Raw genomic sequence first — 23,112 nt, 5'->3', positions numbered from 1 at the left:
TAGATATTCTGAATATTTTGTTTTAATGTGGAAGTTTATCTATTAAATGCTGGTAATGTTTGCTCAAGGGGAAATTATTTGCCAAAGAAATACCCTCTCCATTCTATTACCATTTCCTTGAGTACCTGATTGCTTATTTAGTTTTTTCTTCTTTTTAACAAAACATAAAATGAGAGGAACAATCCTGATAGCTGTCAAAGCTTTTAATTATTTGTAATTTCCCCAGAATGCATGCTTTCAGTCAAGATGGAGAAAAATTCATTCCATGGATATCCTTATGCTTGTGTTGTTTGGAATTAACATCCTTGAAAGTGGAAATTTAACGATTAGAACTTTATTCTCAGTCATATAAAATTGAAAGTTTAAAAAGAAATGTTTCTCCTTAGAAGAGCATTTTTGGTTTAATTATGAAAGATTGTACTTTCTAAAAGGTCGAAGATTATTAAATCATGGATGATTGTCGGTGTATTTCATTTCGTGGAATGGATATATTAATAAAAAATTATAAAGTTTACTTTAATATTTAAATTTTTTATTTTTCATCATAAAATTTAACTGTATTTCCAGATACATATTTTAGATTTCATTTTTAAAAATAAAGTTATCCTGGGGTTCCCATCATGGCTCAGCAGTAATGAACCTGACTAGTATCCATGAGGATGAGGGTTTAATCCCTGGCCTCACTCAGTGGGTTAAGGATCTGACGTTGCCAGGAGCTGTGGTGTAGGTCGCAGACGCAGCTCGGATCAGGCATTGCTTTGGCTGTGGTGTAGGCCGGCAACAGCAGCTCTGATTTAACCCCTAGCCTGGGGACTTCCATATCCGCAGGTATGGCCCTAAAAAGACCAAAAAACAAACCAAAAAAAGTTTAAAAAGTAAAGTTATCTAAGAGCAAACTTTTTCATATTCTATGAAAAGAAACATATTTCAATAAGTTAATGGCTAAATTACAAATAACTAATCATTGAGGTAACAGCAGATTTTTCATTCCTCAGATACTGATGTTGTGTTGCCTGTTCCTCTATATTTACTATGGATAGCTACCCTAATTACTTTAAATGCTGACTGGGATTACTTTTTTACTCTTAAAATCATTCTCCTGCTTTTGTTTTTCCTTTTTTTCTTTCTTGGTGAAGCTCTGGCTTCCCTTCATTAGGATGTGGCAGTAGTGGTAGCAGTTCATCAAACACGGTGGTGAATTCTCCTGCTCTGTCCTATAGACTCAGCATCAGTGAATCCATCACCAACCGACGAGATTCCACCACAACCTTCAGCAGTACGATGAGCTTGGCCAAACTTCTGCAAGAGCGAGGCATCTCTGCTAAAGTATACCACAGCCCAGTTTCAGAGAACCCTCTCCTCCAGCCTCTCCCTAGAGGCCCAGCTATCCCTTCCACACCACCAAATTCACCATCCCACTCACCTTGCCCTTCTCCTTTGCCCCTTGAGCCTCGAATGCATCTCTCTGACAATTTTTTGGCCTCTCGACCAGCTGAAACATTCCTTCAAGAGATGTATGGCTTGAGACCATCCCGAAACCCTCCTGATGTCGGCCAGTTGAAGATGAACTTGGTGGAGAGGCTGAAGAGACTGGGGATAGCCAGAGTGATCAAGACCCCGGAAGCCCGGGCACATGGAAGAAGCCAAGAGGCAGAAAATGGTCTTCAAAGACCAAGCTCTGCTATCTATTTAAATTCAGGTAGCAATTTATTGAGTGGACTGAGGAGGAATCAGAGTCTTCCGGTCATGATGGGTAGCTTTGGCACCCCAGTTTGCACATCCTCACCCAAAATGGATATCCTGAAGGAGGACTGAGGTCTAGCCATTGACTGACCTCTCTAACAAGTTAGCACATGAAGGAAAGATTTGCACTGATACATGTAGTCTTGTCTGAAAGAAAAGGAATGTTGCAGAAGGGTTGTGAATGTGGGAAGAGGAAAGTGGGAGAATAGAAACAGAGTTGGAATGAGGCCCTAGAGCATGAGGTCTGACTGATAACTTGGAAGTATAAATGAATGGGTTATGTGTGTCTGGAGGCAGAAAAAGAGGAAAGGTTTAACGTCTTCCATCTGGTGGTTTTTCTGGTCTTGAAAATAAAAAGTGACTAGAAAATAAATTCAGTAATATGGAAACACACCAGAAACCCTGAACTTGGTCGCACATTTACTTCTGATGAGCATAAGCAGGGAAGACCCAGGATGGGAGACAGGAAGAAAGAAGGAGCAGCACTGAGGTTGCCTTTAGAAAGCTATTCTGGAGGGTTGCTAAAATTAACTCAGTGTGTTGTTGAGACAAGAGAAGGACACCTTTTACGTTGGCCCCTGTTAGTGTCTGGTGAAATTACACATCCACCAAAGAGAATGCTTCCTGCATTATCAAACAAGAAATTTTACCTTTTTCATAAGATCAGAGTAGTGGAGACTCCCTTTTTGCTTTGTTTGCAGGCCTTTGAGCCCCTGGGAGCCCAAACATCATCCACATTCCTTTTGTTTTTGTGATTAATAAGAGTTCATTTTTTAATTTGTATTTTTATACAACATCCCCCCCCAAAACAACATGAGTGGGGGGTAGGTGGGATTTACTTTTAAGAAAGAAAATATGGGTGCATTGGAACCAAGGAAACTTATTTTCAGAACATTTCTTCTGAATAAGTGCAGTGGCCGAGGCATATGAACAATGTTACATGTCTTTCAAATTTCCTTGGAGGCTGGAAGGGTTAAACCAGAAGTGCAATCATTAGGAATTAGAGAGTGTTGTGTATTTATGTCTGTAAGTTTTTTTGTAAGGAAAGTTGGTTGCAACAAAATTTTCTCCCAAATGTGCTATGCATATCTTTAATGAAAGATGACATGTATTTGCACAAAAATTCTCAGGCACAGTAAATTATTATAAACTGAAGTAAAACCCAGGTGCTTGCTTTGAGATTGTGGTTTTTTTTTTTAATATAAAATAAAACAAAAACACATATGCCTTTTTCTCAATATCTATAGAATTAGAGAATGAACTTTTTAAAGGGAAAGTCAGAGCTTGTTTTTTTCCCTCTGGGATTCCTTTTTTATTTTTTTTAAACAAACTGTGTGAAATGGCAAAGTGAAACTTGGGGCTTAGGTTTCCGTTTTCAGCAGTGTGATGCAAGGCTGTGAATTGGGAAGAAGCAGATTTGTTTTCTTTCTTTCTTTCTGTTTTCCGAGGGTTGCTGACCAAGGTGACATGGCCTTATCTTGGCAGTACGGTTCAGAAAGACATGCCACTTACATGAAAGGCATAATGGAGAGAAGATGAAGGAGGGGGCTAATGATTTTTGAAAATGGGAAGTATGTTACTTGTTCATTTTGGTTTTTAATTTGCAAATGTTTTGCTCCTTTTTTCCAACATAACTGAAAGGCATTTTTCTGGAGAATTCTTTTTTTTTTTTTTTCTTTCTTTCTTTTTATGGCCACACCTGCAGCATTTGGAAGTTCCCAAGGTAGGAGTCAAATCAGAGCTGCAGCCATGGCAACACCAGATCCAAGCTGCATCTGAAACCCTACTCCACAGCTTGTGCCAGGTCCTTAACCTACTGAGCCACAATGGGAACTCCTTCTGGAGAATTCTTGATGAGTGGCTCCCATCCATACACCTGTTACAAGGCCGGAGGAGGGTCCTTCTCATCTCTTGAGCTGCCTCTCCTTCAGATGGAAAAACCAACACACATGCAGTAGGAAGATGGGTGACTTTTCCATGGTTTTTAGAATCTTTTAATAGAACTTTTCTACATAAATTTCTTTAAAAAAAAAGTGTGTCCTCTCCCCATTCTCTCCCCCTTGCTCAGTCATTCTGAAGTCAGCAGACCACACACGTGAATGTTCAGAAGGGATTCCAGCTGGTCTATAAGTGAATGTAAGTGTCCCTGAACGTGGACCAAAAGAATTCCTGACGTTGAAATTTCTAAAATATTCCAATTCACATTTTAAGTGATAATATTTGAGTTTCTACTTCATAAAGTAACTCCAGGGTGCTTATTTTAAGCAAATCCCTTAAGCTTTTTATTTATTCTCTAAGCAAGTATAATCTTCCTATTGCCAGTTTCCAAGAAACATCAGGAAATAGGAAAATATAGGGCCAGAGAGTGGTACAAGTGTTAAATTATCAGATTTTTATGTCTATTATATAAACACCTATAAATCAAGCTAGATTTTAGAGTGTTCTGTATAATTAGTGTACTCTGAAAATTACCAATGTGAAAATGATCACTTTGGAGGCAGGGTGGGGATATAATCACAGCCAAATAAGCCCATCTGATTGAAGAGAACCAGACTTTGGTTTTTGAAAATTCAGTTGATGTTACTATCCCACCAGAAATACAGTGATTGTATACTGGTGCATGCTTGTCCCTAAAAAGGAATCCTAGGCTATATGCATGTATATGTAACTGGGTCACCTTTCTACCTTGTATAGTAGAAAATTGACAGAACACTGTAAACCAGCTATAATGGAAAAAATAAAAATCATTATAAAATTTAAAAAACAATAAAAAATAAAAATGAATCCTGTTTTGAAATTGAGTTTTGCTGTTTTTGCAATTTCCACCTGAAATCATTTTTGGTACAGCTTGAGAATCTCTATTATGATGAAATTATGTATAAAGTATAGTTAAGAACTAGAGCCTTGTAGCAAGTTCCTTCTTAATTTATCTGTTATGTTTTAGCAGTGTTCACATTTTAGTTTTCCTGTTATCAACTGTGTATGTACTTTGATGCCAGTATAGGAAACTCCAGTCTTTTTTTTTTTCTACTGAAGGTTCTCGGTGATTACATCTCAGGTATTTCTGAGTATCCTGTTATCTACTAGGAGGAATACCTTCCCTGTGAACTCAGAATTTAAAATTCTCCTGAATTATGATGATCCCAAATGTGATGTAAATAGCCTTAGGCATGGGTCTTGGGGAAAAGTTAATGACCATTGTTAAAGTAGCTTTAAAAAAAAAAAAAAATTCTGTACTCTATGTCCTTGATTTGACCTGAACGAACAAACTTTGGCAAAGGGAGGAAATAAAGGCAGCTCTCAAGAGCCTATTCTCTAGAAAAGGTGTATTTTATACAGTATTCAAAGCCTGTAATTTTTTCTGACCATTCTGATACATAATTAGTACTTGTTGGTAATAATTTTGACTTTTGACATCTGGACCTAGAGCTCTTAGTAGTCAGTGGCCCACTCCTTTGGGATGCCTGCAAGCCTGTACTCCACGCACAGCACAGCCGCACCCACATTGAGTGGTTGCATTGCCAGCACAGCTGCCTGGGAGTGGCATGGGTGCCCTCTGGGGCTGCCAGGGAGATACTGTTGTTTGATATCTGGAGCTTGACTTTGTCAAACAGCTCTTTGTATACCTACTTTTGCTTTGTCAGATGTAAATCAAATAAATATGAGTATCTTCTTAAATTTCTGTTTGTCTTCGTGTGTTTTTGTCTCAGCTCTTTTCACAGATAACACTGTATTAAGTCTTTCCATTATGTTGTTTTTGGTACAGAAAACGACCTCAATTTGCCAGACCAACACAAAACAGACCAACAGTAGACAGGAGTAGTAAACAGATTTTATTGTATTTTCGTAGATTTTTTAAAAATAGAATAGCCATATTGTTTCCTTAGCAAAGTATCAGCAACAACAACAAAAATCTAAAATCACTGACATACAGAGCTTTAATTTGAAAAGACTCAGGAAGTATGAAGCAATTCTTTTCCTATAGTCTACAATTTACTGTTAATACTCTTAGCTGTTTAGAAACTATTTCCAAGAAATTTGAGAATTGTTGGATTCTAATGGAAAAAGCCCTTTGATGTTTATTTTCTGTTGCAATTTAATTGCTGTATTTTAAAAAATATTTAATATCCACTTAGAAATAAAAACACTTTGTAGGAAATATTGAAATCTACGTCTTTCATAAATAATTTAGTGCTATTCCCAGCATTTTTTATTGTTTTCTTTCACAAATGATTATCAATAGACGTGTTTAAGTTCAAAACCCTGATGAGAGTAAAGATTTGAGACTTTCAGCAAGCATCCTGTTGGCTTTCATCTCTGTTTTTAAGTTTGAGTTATGCTAGGATCAAATTTGTTTTTTCTGTTCATTAGTTTTTATGAAATAAGGGCTAAAATGCCATAAATTTTTCAAATGAACAAATGCTGTGCAGGTTTGGCAAAGATGCCAAAACACAACTTTGGTGAACAGGCAGAAAATGTTATATTCTTTAGCATAAGAAAGTACAGATGGGGAGTTCCTGTCGTGGAGCAACAGAAATGAATCCCACTAGGAACCATGAGGTTTTGGGTTTGATCCCTGGTCTCGCTCAGTGGGTTAGGGATCCGGCGTTGCCGTGAGCTGTATTGTAGGTTGCAGACGCAGCTCGGATCCAGCATTGCTGTTGCTGTGGCGTAGATCGGCGGCAACAGCTCCAATTCGACCCCTAGCCTGGGAACCTCCATATGCCGAGGGTTTGACCCTAAAAAGACGGAAAAAAAAAAAGCATAGGTGAAGCACAGCAAAGGGGATGTGAGATGTTAGAGAAAGATACATAAAGGTCAATTACGTTAAAAAGTATTACTCCATTACATTTATTTTTCTTACCTTCTCAGCAAAATCACCAAGTTGCTTAAAAGCAAGAGTTTCACATCACATTCAAACATTAGAACAATGGGTCAGAAAATTTTACAATTTTTTTTTTCTTTTTTGGCCACCCGGTGGCATACGGAGTTCCCAGGCCGGGGATCAAATTCCAGCCGCAGCTTCGGCAACACCAACCAGATCCCTAACCCACTGTGCTGGGCTGGCGATTGAACCCGTGTCCAGCGTTCCCAAGATGCCACCAATCCCATTGTGCCACAGCAGGAGCTCCCAAAGTATTTTAATTTCAGGTAATTCACTACCACTTACATAGCTCTTTCACCATCTCTCAAAGCAGATTCTAGATCCATACAATAATGTGAAGAATTGGTACCAAGATTCATGCGTGTTCCATCTAGACCTATATACATGTATAAATTTAAAGATAATCAGAATTCACATTGCAAGATGCTCTTCAGCCACAATACTCTTGCAAGTACCACTCCAATAGATGAGTACCTGTGGACTTAAAAATGAAAACATGAAAAGAAGCAAAAAGTGGATGCTCAGCACCACTGGGAAACACCATCTCATCATGTGTGAATTTGTGCATTCATGCTTTCTGAGAGTTTTTCCCTTTCCCCTCAGCTCACTGCTCCTGCATTCCAAAGCAGGGACTCTGACCTTTGCAGCAAAACCACACAGAAACCTTTATATCATAGCATGTGGATACAATCATTTTTGTTTGGAAGATAAAGGGCAAGAGATGTGGAGAAGCATCCCCCTGGGGCCTGACAATGTCAGCAATGAGAATGGATGTTTAGGGCTCCACGTCCTGCTATTCCAGAACTGAGCTTCAGATTAAGTGCCCATGTGTTCTATAATAAACTGAGGTTTTTGTGTAAACCTGTGATATGCAGAGCCCTCGGAAGATCAGGGCTCAGGGCAACACCCTCTTTCTGGGTGTAAGAGTGGTACTGCAGGCTTTTGCATGATTCTGTGGTTCCCTGGTGATGGGCTACTTGGAAACTGCTGAGTGAGTCTGTGGGATTTAGCATAGCATCCTTTATACGGATCTTGAAGGACAAGAAATGATCAAAGAGAACTGAGTAATTTGAAAATAATGACAGGCTCCGTAAAAGAACACTGGCCTTCTCTACACTGGGTGTATTCTCAGAGAGCCACAAACAAATTACACAAGTGAGAACCTCTAAATGTTCACCCACTGATCACATTCACCACTTCGTGAAGGCTGAAGCCTCACCCGAGATGGTTCCCATTTCCCCCAACGACATGCAGACTAATTCTGATGACACAGGCGGATCGTCAAGTCAGTTTCTCTCATTCAACTTTACTTGGTTATCCCATCAGTATTCTGGCCTAAGCCACCTCCATTCCAAACACTAAGGAACATTGCTTTGGGGAAAGTTGCTGTGAATGTTAGTAGCATCAGTCCCCTTACGGGGTCTCTGGAAAGAGCCTTTTATGCAATGCCCGTTTCCCTAAATTCAACCAAAGAGAAGAGCAGTTTATACTTAGCCCCCAGAAGTTTTCATTTCCTTCCCTTCCCCTGTTTTGAAGCTGACAAAGTTGTATTCATGTCTAAAAAGGGGAAAGAAGGGGAAAAAACCCAATGTAATTAGTGCTAAGTCTCAGCCAAGCGGAGTGGCTGGGGTTTTCCGTTAGCATCCGCTTCCTGTGTATCTTTGTTTTTAGGCCCTCTCCACACAAGACCCAAACCATGCTTTATTTTTTAATTATCAGAAAGGTTGCTTTTGGAATGGATTAGCAATGAGGTCCTGCTGTGGAGCCCTGGGAACTATGTCTAGTCACTTATGATGGAGCATGAAAATGTATGAAAAAAAGAATGTATACATGTATGTGTAAATGGGTCACCATGCTGTACAGTAGAAAAAAAAAATAATGTATTGGGGAAATTAAAAAAAAGAAAGCCTTTGAGTATAATTTTTCACACAATAAACAGATTCGAAGTAAATATCCAATTCCTAGATCCTATCCCATTGTTCTCCTGGTAACATCTTTCCCTCCCTTTAGCTATTGAAGTTGTCTCCACCTGATCTGCTCATGGTACTTAGAGAATACACCCAAAGTTGGAATTGTGGCAGCCACAATGCAATCTTGGGGCTCCCGTATGTCAACACACTGAGGCTGGCATGACAAAAGGATGGGAAGAATCCAGTTCTACAATGACATTTCGGCATGCTCTCCAGAACTTATGTTTCATGAAATTAATGAACTTGTTTGATTTAAGCCACTTTCATTCAAGTGATTGTTGTGCATATTTTAACTAGCCCACTCTTTGAGACGCACTGTCATAAATATTAGTGTTCCTCCGGGCTCTGTTCTAGATCCTGCTCTCTGCACACATCCTTTCCCTGGGTGATCTCATCCACTCCCTTGGTTTCAGATATTATCTACTCCTGAAGTATTTCTAGCCCAAATTCTTCTTTGGAACTCCCCAAACATGGAACGAACTCTGTAATAGACAGCACCACTTGGCTGTCTCAGACTCAATAAGACCAAGAAATCATGACCTGCTCCCTGAGTCTGTTCATCCCCCAGAATTTCCCATCTCAATAAATGGCACCACCACCTACCCAATGGCTTGGGCTAGAAACCCAGGAATCTTTACTGCCTCCTCCTTCTCCCTCAATCCCCATGTGTCCTCTTTCTCTCCATCCCCACTGCTACTCCCTCCGTTGAGGCCCCCACGGGGTCTCATGTGCCAACTGCCACAGACTCCTAGCTGGTTTCTTTCCTTCCTGTCTTGGCCCTTCCCATTGGTTTTCTATGGTGCAGTCAAAATTATCTTTCTAATATGCGAAGCCAGTCAGATTCTTTCTCTAGTTAAAACTGTTGCCTGACTCACTAAACTAGACAGAAATCCCTGCAATCCAGTCCCTGGTGAAGCCCTTAATATAAGCTTCATTGTGATTTTAGTGAATTTATTGTCCATTTCCCCGATAGTCCCTAAGCCCTACAGAGCGCAGGAATGGAGCTAACTCCCCATACCACGCAACCACACCTGGCACTCAGTAGCTAATAAGTGTGGGGTAGAATGAATGGATGGACTTACAACAAAGTTTTAAAAGCTTTGGGTGGTGACTTATCAATGAATCATGAACTCAATCTAGTGGATTTATGATCAATTTTCATTTTATTTTATTCTTATTTATTTATTATTATCATCATTATTATTATTTTGCTTTTTAGGGCTGCACCCGTGTGCGGCATATGGAGGTTCCCAGGCTAGGGGTCGAATTGGAGCTACAGCTGCCGGCCTCCAGTACAGCTCACGACAATGCTGAATCCTTAACCCACTGAGCAAGGCCAGGGATCGAACTCTCAACCTCATGGTTCCTAGTCAGATTCGTTTCCGCTGCACCACAGCGGGAACTCCCAGCTTTCATTTTAAATAGACGAAAAATAAGTAGGTGAGAATAGTATGTAATAAGGGTATTAGTTCGTGCAAATTTTTATTATAAATTTGTCAAATATAGTTCTTAGAGTGAGGTGGTTTAGTAAAATAAAAATGAAAGTAACTGGCGTTTAATACGCAAGCATTTTTTTTCTATAATGAAAAGAAGCAGCTCCCTTTATGAAAAAAAAATCTGAGCTCCTTTGGTTGAAAAGGACTCCTGTCCCGGGGGATTACTTTCATAGATTTCAAAGCCTGAAATTCAAGGAAGAAAGTGCCTACTTTAGCATTTTAGGTTTCTGTGAGCAAATAACAGAGGAACTTCAAATCCATCACAGATGCTGCCTGCCATAGCCATTTAAGCCTAGGAGTGCTATTTAATTCTATTTCCCCAGAAAGTGTATCTTAAACATACCTTGTCTCACGGCCTTGGAGAATTTCTCAATGGCTGCCTCTCCAGCCTTCTCTCTTTAAGAGCAGAGTGTCCGAGCCAATGAGGTGCTGCTGTTCTGTTTCCATAGCAATAAAAGAAACAAACCTTCCTCTGCCATCCCCAAGGACAAACCTCACAACTAGAGGCTCAAATCAAGAGAATCGGAACGGAGGTGACCTTCTGTTCTAGTTTGACTTTCCCTGCAGTACTGAATTGTCTTTAGGAGGGAAATTCATGCACGCTCCAAGTCAGCCTTCGTAAAAGACTTTGGCTGGCTTCAGCCTGTCTCTCTGCACCACACACACTGTGGATTTTCTGCTCTGGCATTTCAATCACTTGGAATGACCACTAAAGCCTCAAGTTCTGGAACCTCTGGATTTAACCTAAAATGAATTCTGATTTTGTGTTGATGGGAGACAGTTTCTCTGTATCGTTGTGGGGTCTTTAAGAGCCTTGCCTTGGAGAGGAACCACATGGGAAAAACAAATCTTTGGGCAGTCCAAGGTAAGCTCTTTGAAAAGAGATTTTATATAATTTTTTTCTTCTTTCTAGAAGTTCAGCTGGCTTACTTGTGACTACAGGCTCACTAGCTGGCACGGTTAGTGCACTGAGCCCCAGGTAAAATCATCAGGGAGAGATACAGGAAAGGAAAAGATTGAGGAGAAAGAACTCTAAGACGCACACACACCTATGTTCTTGGAATCGTACAATGCAACAAATCAAGCCATTGTGGGAATGCAGCAGATCTATCTATGCTGATATGAAAATACCTATTAGATATCCTGTTATATAAAAAGAGCGAGGCATGGTATAGTGTGTCAAGTATGGTCTGATTTATGCAAAAATTTTTAAAGATTATAGAACATTTCTGGAATGATATCCAAAAAGCTGTTATAGTGGTTTCCTCTTAGGAGAGTAAGAGTACTCTCCTCTTGGGAGAGTAAGGGAGGTAGCTGATGTTTAGCTCATATGCAAGTTTATTGAAAGACTGAAATACTGCCATACTGATTGTGTGTACACATTGTCCAAGGCCCTCGAATGCCCTCCCTGCCACCTTGGTTACCGCAACATCTCCTCTGGCACCCTCAGACCTCCTCAGGATTCAGCAAGTAAGGGGTTAATGCCTGGGTGGGGAGGTGGCTGGGAATGGGAGTGGGCACCTCCAGCACCCTGTCCCAGCCCTGCAGCCCATGGCTACTCTGATCGATAGCCTTGTCTTACTAGCTGTGAAATATTTTACATATCATCCCCTTGCGTATTTGGAGGGAGAGGCTTTTACTTTTTAAGAGCAAAAGAATGTACACTGAGGCATTGTTCGTAATAGGAAAAAAAAAAAAGGAAACAAATATTCTTCAATGCAAAACTGGCTAAAAGTATAAATGGGTACATTCATAGAGGAGAAATTTACATAGTCACGATGATATAGAAACAAATCTCAGGTCTCTTTTAAAGATTTGCCTTAGCAGTTCCCTAGCAGCACAGTGGGTTAAGGATCCATCATTGCCACAGCTGTGGCACAGCCCACAACTGCAGTGCAGTTTCGATCCCTGGCCAGGGAAACTCCGTAAGTCTCCAGTGCAGCCAAAATAAATAAATAAATAAAGATTTGCCCTAAGTATAATTAAAATAATAGATTTGTTTTGGCTTTAGTGTTAGAGAAGTGGGCTGGGTATAGAAGAATGAGGTTAGACACAAATTGATAATTGTTTTGGGGGTTTTTTGCCTTTTTTTTTAGGGCTGCCCCCATGGCATATGGAGGTTCCTAGGCTAGGGGTTGAATCGGAGCTACAGCTGCCAGCCTATGCCAACAGCCATAGCAACACCAGATCCGAGCCATGTCTGCGGCTTACACCACAGCTCACGGCAATGCCGGATCCTTAACCCACTGAGCAAGGCCAGGGATCAAACCCGCTACCTCATGGTTCCTAGTTGGATTTGTTTCCACTGAGCTTCTACAGGAACTCCACACAAATTGATGACTGTTGAAGCTAGCAATTTAGTTTCAATTTAACACAAACACAAAAATAAACCTATTCTACAAATTTAGAAATAAGAGCTTCTGGGAGTTCCCTGGTAGTGTAGTGGGTAGCATTCAGTGCTTTCACCACTGCAGCCCAGGTCCCATCCCATCAAACCATCAAACCACTACACGTTGTGGCCAAAAAAAGGGGGCAATGATCTTCCATAAGCCAAACACCACTGGGGTACATAATATTCCTAAACTCAGTTGCCAGTTTTTAGAAACCTAATGTAGGCAAGGCAGTGAGCCGAGAGCTTTCCTGACATGGTCTCATTTCATGTACACAGCAGCCCAGCGAGGCATGAATTCCCATGTTCCCTACAGACGAGGAAACTGAGACTCAGAAAAGTAAAAGTTCATTTCTTAAGATCCCACAGCTGATAAGTGGAGAAGCGTCTATGCAAAGTCAGACCCATCTGACTCCAAAACCCAAGGAAAATTTTAGTAAAGAATGTTGTGGAGGGGGGAAAAAAATCATAATCCTGACATTCTGACCCAATATCATTTTTTACTGTAGTCATTTCTAACCCACATCCATACTGCTAAAACTTTTACGTAGCTGTTCATTGCGCACACACTGTTTTATATCTTGCTTCATTTTCATTCTTCATGTTTCCACAGGCTTTCACTGGGTCAATTAAAATCTATTTAAAACTCCACTGAGTGGCTGTCCCATAATTTACCTATGCATTTTGGTTTTTAATTCTAATTTTTGATGTATCTATAATATTGTAATGACCATGATATTTTTATAGTTTCACCTGTGGATCCTTCTTCTCCTTGTTGATTGGTCCCTGTGATTAGAGCCACCCAGTTTATTGGTAACCAGATTTTATCAAATATCGGTTGTGGACAAGTCACTTAGAGGCTCCCTGGGGGCACAGAGAGTGTCCTGGTGGAGCCAGGCCTTGAAGAACCGCTCAGTTCAGGAGTTCGCATCATGGTGCAGCGGAAACGAATCTGACTGGGAACCGTGAGGTTGCAGGTTTGATCCCTGGCCTTGCTCAGTGGGTTAAGGATCTGGCATTGCTGTGCCTGGCGTAGGCCAGCAGCTGTAGCTCCAATTGACCCTTAGCCTGGGAACCTCCATATGCTATGGGTGCAGCCCTGAAAAGCAAAAAAAAAAAAAAAAAAAAAAAAAAAGAACCTCTCAGTTGAGATGGCAGATGAGAAGTGAAGGCACTTGCTGGGAGCCAGGCTGCCCCAGCCTCTCACTTCCTGCTGCAGGGACTCCTCTAACCCCCCCAGGCTCAGGATTGGCTCTGCCCTCACAGGAAGCTTCTGTATTATCTCCGCAGCCTTCTTTCTTACTTGAATTCTAACTGCCTGTGGCACCATCTTCTCATCATCTTCTTCCCACCTGTTTCCCTTGCCTCCCTGAGATCTCCTGACCTGGTGCCCAAGCTAAGGGGAACACAGGTAGCTAAATATGGGGGCCTGGTTGCTAGGCCAACGTTTTCCATTCCATCCCCCACCCTCACACTTCTAGTGTAGTCACAATCACTTTGTGGTTAAATCAATATTTTTTTTTTGTCTTTTGTCTTTTTTGTTGTTGTTGTTGTTGTTGTTGCTATTTCTTGGGCCGCTCCCGCGGCATATGGAGGTTCCCAGGCTAGGGTTGAATCGGAGCTGTAGCCACCGGCCTAGGCCAGAGCCACAGCAACGCAGGATCCGAGCTGCGTCTGCAACCTACACCACAGCTCACGGCAACGCCGGATCGTCAACCCACTGAGCAAGGGCAGGGACCGAACCCGCAACCTCATGGTTCCTAGTCGGATTCGTTAGCCACTGCGCCACGACAGGAACTCCTAAATCAATGTTTTTTACATTAATATGTATGAGTGTGTAGCTTACTATTACTATATTTGTTTTCTTATGCAATTTTTTTTTTGTCTTTTTTAGGGCCATACCTGGGGCACATGGAAGTTCCCAGGCTAGGGGTCAAATTGGAGCTGCAGCCTCCAGCCTACACCACAGCCACAGCAACAAGGGATCCAAGCTGTTTCTGCGACCTATACCACAGCTCATGGCAACGCCGGATCCTTAACCCACTGAGCAAGGCCAGGGATCAAACCCAAGTCCTCATGGATGCTAATCGGTTTGTTAGCACTGAGCCACGATGGGAACTCCTCTTATGCGATACATTTTAACCTAAAGTAATTATGCAATTTTAATTTTCTTAGGTGTCTAGGTTTCTATTGCTAATTTTCCACCAAATTTCTGTTTCCTATTACAGATGCTCTGTAAACACATTACCACAAATGTAGTGCCTTAAAACAATGCCAGTTTAACTCACAGTTCTGCAGTCAGAAATCTGAAATGGGCCTCACAGGGCTTACATCAAGATGTTGGCAGGACTGGAGTTCCTGTCGTGGCGCAGTGGTTAACGAATCCGACTAGGAACCATGAGGTTGCGGGTTCAGTCCCTGCCCTTGCTCAGTGGGTTAACGATCCCGCGTTGCCGTGAACTGTGGTGTAGGTCGCAGACGTGGCTCGGATCCCGCGTTGCTGTGACTCTGGTGTAGGCTCTTGTCTACAGCTCCGATCAGACCCCTAGCCTGGGAACCTCCATATGCTGCGGGAGCGGCCCAAGAAATGGCAAAAAGACAAAAAAAAAAAAGATGTTGGCAGGACTTTATTCCTTCTGTAGGTTCAGGGGAGTTTCATTCCCTAGCATCTTCCAGATTCTAAAAGCTGCCCACTTTCCTTGGCTCATGGTCCCTTTCTCAAGGACTCCTACTTGGTCATTTTCTTCTCTGATTCTGACCCTCCCACATTCCTTTTATATGAACCCTAGTGATTACCTTGGACCCACATGGATAATCCAGATATACTCTCCCTCTCAAGATCCTTAACTTGCCTGTCTCGGCTACTGTGAATAGTGCTGCAATGATCATAGGGGCGGGTATGTCTTTTCAAATGAGTGTTTTTGTTTTCTTCAGATAAATACCAAGAAGTGGAATGGCTGGATTCAATGGTAGTTCTATTTTTAACTATTTAGGGGAATCTCCATACTGTTTTCCAAAGCGGCTGCTCCAATTTACATTCCCACCAACAGTGCACATCCTCATTAACACTTGCTAGTTGTTGCCTTTTGGATAATAGCCATTCTGACAGGTTTGAGGTGATATCTCATTGTGGTTTTGATTTGCCTTTCCTGATGACTAGGGATGTTGAGCATTTTTTCATGTGTCTGTTGGCCATCTGTATGTCTTCCTTGGAAAAATGATTATTTAGGTCCTTTGCCCATGTTTATTTATTTAATTATTAAATTTTCTTCTTCTTTAACCACTAGGCCACCAGGGAACTCCCCTTTGCTCATTTAAAAATTGGATTGTTTGGTTTTTTGCTATTGAGTTTTATGAGTTCTTCGTGTCTTTTGGATATTAGCTCCTTATCAAATATATCATTTGCAAATATCTTCTCCCATTCAGTCAGTTGCCTTTTTTTTTTTTTTGTCTTTGTCTTTTGTCTTTTTAGAGCTGCCAAATCAGAGCTGTAGCTGCTGGACTACACCACAGCCACAGCAACACCAGATCCAAGCTGCGTCTGGGACCTATACCAGCTCACAGCTATGCTGGATCCTTAACCCACTGATCGAGGTCAGGGATCAAACCTGCGTCTTCATGGATGCTTGTCAGATTCATTTCCACTGAGCCACAACAGGAACTCCCCAGACATGCAACCTTATATTAGTTTCTGGTATGAAAAAGAGTGATTTGACATTTATATACATGACAAACTAATCATGATAAGTCTAGTTGCCATCTGTCACCATGCAAAGTTATTATAATATTATTGACTATAGCCCCCACGCTGTACATTACATCACTATGACATTTATTTTATAACTGGTCATTTGTATGTCTTGATCCCTTCATCTATTCTGCCCAATCTCTTACCCCACTCCCCTCTGGCAACCAGTTTGTTCTCTGTATCAATGATTCTGTTTCTGTTTTGTTTTGTTTGCTCATTTGTTTCATTTTTTAGATTCCACATATAAGTGAAATCATGTAGCATTTGTCTTTCTCTGACTTATTTCACTTGGCATGATAGCCTCTAAGTCCATTTATGTTGAGGCAAATGTCAAGATTGCATTCTTTTTTATGACCAATATTCCATTGTAGCTACATAACACATCTTCTTTATTCATCAACTGATGGGCACTTAGGTTGTACAGCAAAAGAGACCATCAACAAAATGAAATGGCAACCTACTGTGCGGGATCAATCCCTGGCCCACAATAAGCACTCGGCTATGTCAAATGTTAAATTGCTTGCTTTCTTTCTTTTTCTTTTTTTTTTTTTTTGGTCTTTTTGTCTTTTTGCCATTTCTTGGGCTGCTCCCACAGCATATGGAGGTTCCCAGGCTAGGGGTCCAATCGGAGCTGTAGCCTCCGGCCTATGCCAGAATCACAGCAACTCGGGATCCAAGCCATGTCTGCAACCTACACCACAGCTCACAGCAATGCCAGATCCTTAACCCATTGAGCAAGGGCAGGGATCAAACCCACAACCTCATGGTTCCTAGTCGGATTCGTTAACCACTGAGCCACGACGGGAACTCCTAAATTGCTTTCAAGTCACGTCTCTGGGATGGCCAGGGGCGAGGTGTTATTTATAGTGAAGACCCTGCACCACTTCAACAGCTTCCAGAGTCTTCTGTCTGCACTGTGGGCCATTCCTGGGTGCTTCCCAATTGGTCTCTAAGTATTATTGCTCTGATTCTGAACAGTGTAACTCTGCTGCTCTTTTCTCATTTCAGAAAGGGCCTTCTGACCTAGAAGCCAGGGCGGCCCCCGACCTGCCATGTACCCCAACCCTCTCATCTACTGCACCTGCTGGGACCCCTGGAACCTGGGACCACGAAGGCTAATCAAGACTCCTCAGCCACCCAGGAAGACCTCTCCAGTGAAGCCCAAGTAAGGATTATTCGAGATGGAGCAAAGCCTGGGCGATTGGGTTCCATTTGCAGCCTTCTTTCCTTCACAAGGTTTGCAGCACATTCAACTTGGCAGCAAAATCCCAGAGGGTCAGAAAGTCCAGCTCTACAGCCTGTTGGCTGCACAGCCGTCTGGCCAGTGCTGCCTGGGCTGAGCGAGCTTTTCAATGACGAGGTCTCAGAATTAGTGCAGCAGAGAAAGGACCTGTCGAGGCTTCCCCTCCAAGAGGGACGAAGCGCTCCGGGAAATGAGGAACCCCCAAATTAGTGAACAAGTGCCGAGGCCTTGGGCCTGAGGTTCCCCAAGAACTTCCTAATTTTAAAGATTCCCACTGTCAGACCATATATTCCAATTTAGGGTCACTGTGGGGATCTCCCTTATTTGGGAGTACCAAACTAGGTTTCTAAATTTCCAATTTTCTCTTTCTTGTTTTTCTTTTTCTCTTTCAGGCTAACTCCTCTTCCTTCAGCTTCAAAAAAACAAAATTATGTCCAACCAATAACTAAATCTGTTATCACCCCAAAGTAAGTACTTTTTGTCCATGGGGCAGGAATGTTCCAAAGTACGTGAATAAAATAATCTCCCTTCTTGGCCTTCGCAGACTTTCCTGACTTGAGCTAATTGCTGCCAGATATGTCAGAGAATTACCAGAATCCACTGGGATTTGCCCCAAACCTCAGATCTTACAAGCAGATTCTGTGGCCTCTGCACCCACAGCTTTCAAGGTCACTACAAAGGAGCTCTCAGCTGGGTGCCCCAGAGGGCCATACCTGCCCTAAAAGGGTACAATGCCCAAGGCATGTCATTGGCAAAGAGCCTTCCACGGATTTATGGTGTTGACTCATCCTTTTCCCGATTACTTTACAATGTCTAAGGTTGTCCCTAGATTGCAGCTCTGCTTTTACACATCAATTAAAATTTTAATCCTCGTTTATAAACTTAGATGTGTAACTTAGCTTTAGGCTTTTGCGTGAATCTCTATATTCTATTTCTTTATTTGGAAAATATTTATTGAGCACCTATTATTTGTGAGACATTGAGTCAGGTGCATGGGGCCTGCAGTGAGGTTGCCACTCTCCTGACCTTGCATTCCACTGGGGAGGGGCAGGGAGATGACCATAAACGCATTAATCCATCCAAGGTCTGCAAGTGGTAGGTAGAAAAATAATGTAGGCACAGGGAGAAGGGGATGGTGCGGGTGGGGCTGCTGTTTTATAAAGAGAGGTCAGGCAATCCCTTTGTAAAGAAACAGCAAGAGCTGTGCTGATACCTGGGGGGAGCACTCCTGGCAAAGGGAACAGCCAGTACCAAGGCCCTAGGTGGGAATGTGCTTGGCACGTCTGATTTTTACTGGAAGGCAAAGAGGCCCAGACAAGGGGAGTGCAGGAAGTGAGAAGAGAGAGTTGCAAAGTGAACTCAGAGACACAGCAGAGCTGGTGAATGTGGCCAGCAAAATAATGACCTTCCCCCGCCCCCCATGAAGTCCACGTCCTAATCCCTGGCAAATGAGATTATGCCCTGTTACTTGCCAAGGGAGAATTAAGATTGCAGATGAGGAGTTCCCATTGTGGCTCAGCAGGTTAAGAACCCAACTAGTATCCACGAGGATATGGGTTCGATCCCTCCTCACTCAGTAGGTTAAGGATCGCGGCGTTGTTGTGAGCTGTGGTGTAGGACACAGATGCAGCTCAGATCCTGCGTTGCTGTGACTGTGGTGTAGGCCGGCAGCTACAGCTCCAAGTCAACCCCTAGCCTGGGAACTTCCATATGCTGTGCTTGCAGCCTTAAAAAGGCAAAAAAAAAAAATTTAAACTGTAAAAGATTGCAGATGGAATTATATTACTGATCAGCTGGCCTTGAAATGGTCAGATCAACCTGGAATATCCAGGTGGGCCTTATGTAAACATCAGAGTCCTTACCTGGGAAGGAGAAAGTCAGAATAGCAGAAAAGGAGACATGACAATAGAAGCAGAGGCAGGAGTGATGCCAGTGTTGGCTCTGAATATAGAGGACAAGGCTGCTAGGAAGAGGGCAACTTCTAGGAGCTGGAAAAAGCAAGGATACAGATTCTTCCCTACCATCCTCCAGAAAGCAGTGTAGCCCTGCTGACACCTTGATTTTCGCCCAGAGAGACCCATTCAGACTCTGACCTCCAGAACTATAACAAGTTGGTGTTGTTTTAAGCCACCAAGTTTGTAGTAATGTGTTACAGTAACAGCAGGAAACTCTGGCAGTTGTGCTGGCCACTGTAAGAGATGGTGTGTCCGCTGTTAGGGCTGCCATAACAAAAAAGCCACAGACTGGGTAGCTTCAGCAACAGAAGTTTATTATCTCACGGCTCTGGAAGCCAGAGGTCCAAGATCAAGGTGCCCGTGGGCTTGGTTTCCAGTGCATGACTCTCTCCGGGGCTTGCCGATGGCTGCCTGCCTGCTGCTTCCTCCCCTGGGCTTTCCTTGGCATGTTCCCCCCATGGGTCCCCCTGTGCATCCTAATCTCTCGTGCAAGGACTCCAGTAAAATGAGATCAGTGCTCACCCTAATGGCCTCATTTTAACTAAATCACCTCTTTAAAGATGGTAAATCTGAATATGGTCACATTCTGAGACCTCGGGTGTTAGAGCTTCAAGCTATGACTTTGCACGGGGTGGGGGTGGGGGCAGGGTGGGGATTAACAGACAGGAAGCCATCAGAGGGTTCTGAGGATCTGACTTGCATTTCTTTTACCGCATCGGAAGCTAATTACTCTTTTCCGAATCTTTCAACCTTGCAGATAAGCTCCCTTATAGATACTCTTGAGACACTTAAGTACCTGACGTTATGCTTGTGTTTTCGTACCTGCAAACAAAAATTGATTCTAATCAGAGTTAACACTAGATCTCCCAATAGTAGCACTTTGCTTATCCTGAATGCATGTAATGAGCACTTTCAGGGTTCTAGAACACCAATTTCCGGTGCAAACACCAAGTATGGCTGTTGTGCAGACAACGTAGATGTCGCTAAAAATATGTGCATGAAAATTAAGCACTGTGCTTCTAGAGGAGCACTGGGGATCTTCACGCCAAGTCTCTCGGCCTGTGTTTTAGGGATAGTTCTACTATTAGACTAATGACAACTTGATTTTTCACTTTTCTACTGACCACCGTTTCATCACAATCTGTGTGCCAGTGATCCCGGGACTCTTAAATATTTCCTACTCCCCCTTTTTTTTTCAATTTTTGCTTTTTTAGGGCCACTCCCACAGCATATGGAGGTTCCCAGGCTAGGGTTTGCATCAGAGCAGCAGGTGCCAGCCGACACCACAGCCCCAGCAACACCAAATCCCAGCTGTGTCTGCGACCTACACCACAACTCACAGCAACGCCGCATCCTTAACCCACTGAGCAAGGCCCAGGCTCAAACCTGTGTCCTCATGGATCCTAGTCAGGTCTGTAACCGGCTGAGCCATGAAGGGAACTCCCTCCTATTTTCTGAAGGAGAGCATTTTAAGAGATTTACTCCAGGTAAGGTCACTTTTCACAGATGGGTGGTGGGATCGGGGTACAGCTCCCAAGCTTGGAACTTTTCTTTCCTCATCAGTTGCTTTCTGAGCACACCTTTCTCTTGCAGGATGAAAATCCATTTGGGAAAACAAGAGGAGAGCAATAAATTACTTAATGTGAGTAAAAGACTTGGTGTCTGGTTGGGGATGAGGTGGAACTGACTAAAATGTTTTTAGGGGTTGTTTTGTTTGTAACTGTGCTAGGCATTTTCTCATGTGTTATTTATTCCTCAAAAAAGTCTTTTGAGAGTTCTCCTTCTCACTAATTTTTTTTTTTTTTAGGGCCACATCCATGGCATATGGAGGTTCCCAGGCTTGAGATCAAATCAGAGCTGTAGCTGCCGGCCTACACCATAGCCACCATAACTCAGGATCTGAGCTGTGTCTGTGACCTACACCGCAACCCACAGCAACACCAGATCCTGAACCCACTGAGTGAGGCCAGGGATAGAACCTAGTCCTCGTGGATGCTAGTCGGGTTCGTTACCACTGAGCCATGACAGGAACGCCCTATCCTCACTTTCTGAGAGATGCTGAATAGCTATGGTTGGTGGCAGAGCCAGACAGGATTTAAACTCAGGCCCATCTAATTCCAAACTGTGAGCAGTTTTCCCAATGCCCAGCTGCAGGGAAGGGAAGGAGCAGGGCCCAGAGGCAGAGTGTTGTGGGGGGGTGGTATCAATGGCTGGGTTTTGCACGTGTTGGATCTGAGAGGCCCATGGGGATGTGCAGGAGCCAGCTGAGGCTTACAATCAGATTTCAGGAGCGGGACCCCGGGGAGGGCACAGAAGGGAGTTGGGCCCTGGAATCCCACCTCGCGCGTCTGTCTGTAAGATGTGAGCAGGGCCCTAGCAGAAGATCGGCGCAGGCTCAGTGCTCCAAGTCTGCACTGTTTACCTTACCTTCCACCCCAACTCCCAGGAAGTGATAAACGTGTCACCTGGCTACCGCCTCATTCGGAACAGGGAGCAGATTTCCGTCACCTTGGGAGATGAGATATTTGAGAGGAAAAAGCTTTTGGAATCAGAGCACATGAACAAAGTCAATTTTTCCAGGTAATGTCCTTGCACCCACATCCACCTGTCCCAGCCTGGCCTCAAGGACAAGCCCCTCATTTGACGCCCAGTCCCCAGTGTCCCTTCCCTCCTCAGCCCTGCAACCCACTCCTCTCCACTCCCACCGCCCTGCTCAGAGCCCATGGGAGTCAGGAGGATGGACACGTCAGGCCTTTTCCAACCTGGAGGATGACTGGGTTGGTGTCACTCGCACTAAAGGAGGTAGTTGTTCCTGGAGGTAACACATGGATGAAATATTCATAAAAGAGTCTGCATTTGGAAGGTGAGAATTGACACTAACATCAGGATTTCTGGGAGCCTCACGTCTGCATCTCTGATTCGTTATGTCCACAGATACCACTCAGTTTAAGCCTCTGAGAGATGCAGCGTGGGTGCTTCTGGCCTGACTCCATCCTGGTTGAGCAGGCGGCCACCCCCTCTGCCAATCATGGTCCATCCGCTCTCTATCCTCCAGGACCATGTAAACTCAGTCCCCGCATGGTTTTCTTTCTACTCCTCAGTCTCTCATTCACATCCTCGCCTCCCCCATCTCCTCCTACATCCTCTCTCTCGTTTTCACACTCTCTTGTATCAAGGCGCTCGTCTCTGCTGCACTGCTTGCCACCCTGTTTGTTCCAGCTCCACCAAATAGAGCTGAATAAGCTTACTGATCTCATGGACGCCCCAGACTCAGAATCATCAACATCTATAACCTACTCTGAAAGCCACACAATCCCTTCTTGGTCCAGCCCGTTCCTTGTTTATGATGCCCTGTCAGCATTAATCCTATTCCCCCACCTCATTTCCTAATCCTCTGAACTTTTCCCTCCTCCTTTTCAACTCTCTTTACTGAGTCAAGGTCAAACCCTAACAGATTTCTCTCTCTCTTTTTTTTTTTTTTGTCTTCTCTAGGGCTGCTCCCACGGCATATGGAGGTTCCCAGGCTAGGGGTCGAATCAGAGCTGTAGCCACCAGCCAACGCCAGAGCCACAGCAATGCAGGATCCAAGCCGCATCTGCAACCTACACCACAGCTCACAGCAACACCAGATCTTTAACCCACCAAGCAAGGCCAGGGATCAACCCGCAACCTCATGGTTCCTA

At 43.2% G+C, this 23,112-nt stretch overlaps 2 protein-coding genes across 7 annotated transcripts in view; both read left to right on the top strand.

The window, feature by feature from the left end:
* The window catches only part of TRAK2 (trafficking kinesin protein 2), a 64,499-nt gene extending 59,078 nt beyond the window's left edge, over positions 1-5,421 (top strand). For 3 of the 4 annotated variants that reach the window (XM_047773232.1, XM_047773231.1, XM_047773233.1), the window contains one exon: positions 1,137-5,421. In XM_047773232.1, coding sequence (XP_047629188.1) covers positions 1,137-1,815 — 679 coding nt within the window. In that variant the 3' untranslated portion in view covers positions 1,816-5,421. The remainder of the gene's footprint in view (positions 1-1,136) is intronic. The other variant, XM_047773234.1, reaches the window with a different exon arrangement.
* Positions 5,422-10,581: 5,160 nt separating this feature from the next.
* Positions 10,582-23,112, top strand: part of FLACC1 (flagellum associated containing coiled-coil domains 1) — a 34,830-nt gene continuing 22,299 nt past the window's right edge. Inside the window, exons 1-5 of one of the 3 annotated variants that reach the window (XM_047773228.1) lie at positions 10,582-10,959; positions 17,240-17,396; positions 17,867-17,941; positions 21,023-21,071; positions 21,876-22,009. In XM_047773228.1, coding sequence (XP_047629184.1) covers positions 17,284-17,396; positions 17,867-17,941; positions 21,023-21,071; positions 21,876-22,009 — 371 coding nt within the window. In that variant the 5' untranslated portion in view covers positions 10,582-10,959; positions 17,240-17,283. Of the gene's footprint in view, positions 10,960-11,388; positions 11,565-17,001; positions 17,397-17,866; positions 17,942-21,022; positions 21,072-21,875; positions 22,010-23,112 lie in introns of those variants that run through there. The other 2 variants (XM_047773230.1, XM_047773229.1) reach the window with 2 other exon arrangements.

The sequence above is a fragment of the Phacochoerus africanus genome, chromosome 3 (genome assembly GCF_016906955.1).
Source record: "Phacochoerus africanus isolate WHEZ1 chromosome 3, ROS_Pafr_v1, whole genome shotgun sequence".
Classification (NCBI taxonomy): Eukaryota; Metazoa; Chordata; class Mammalia; order Artiodactyla; family Suidae; genus Phacochoerus; species Phacochoerus africanus.
This window is presented reverse-complemented; position numbering and strand designations above follow the sequence as displayed.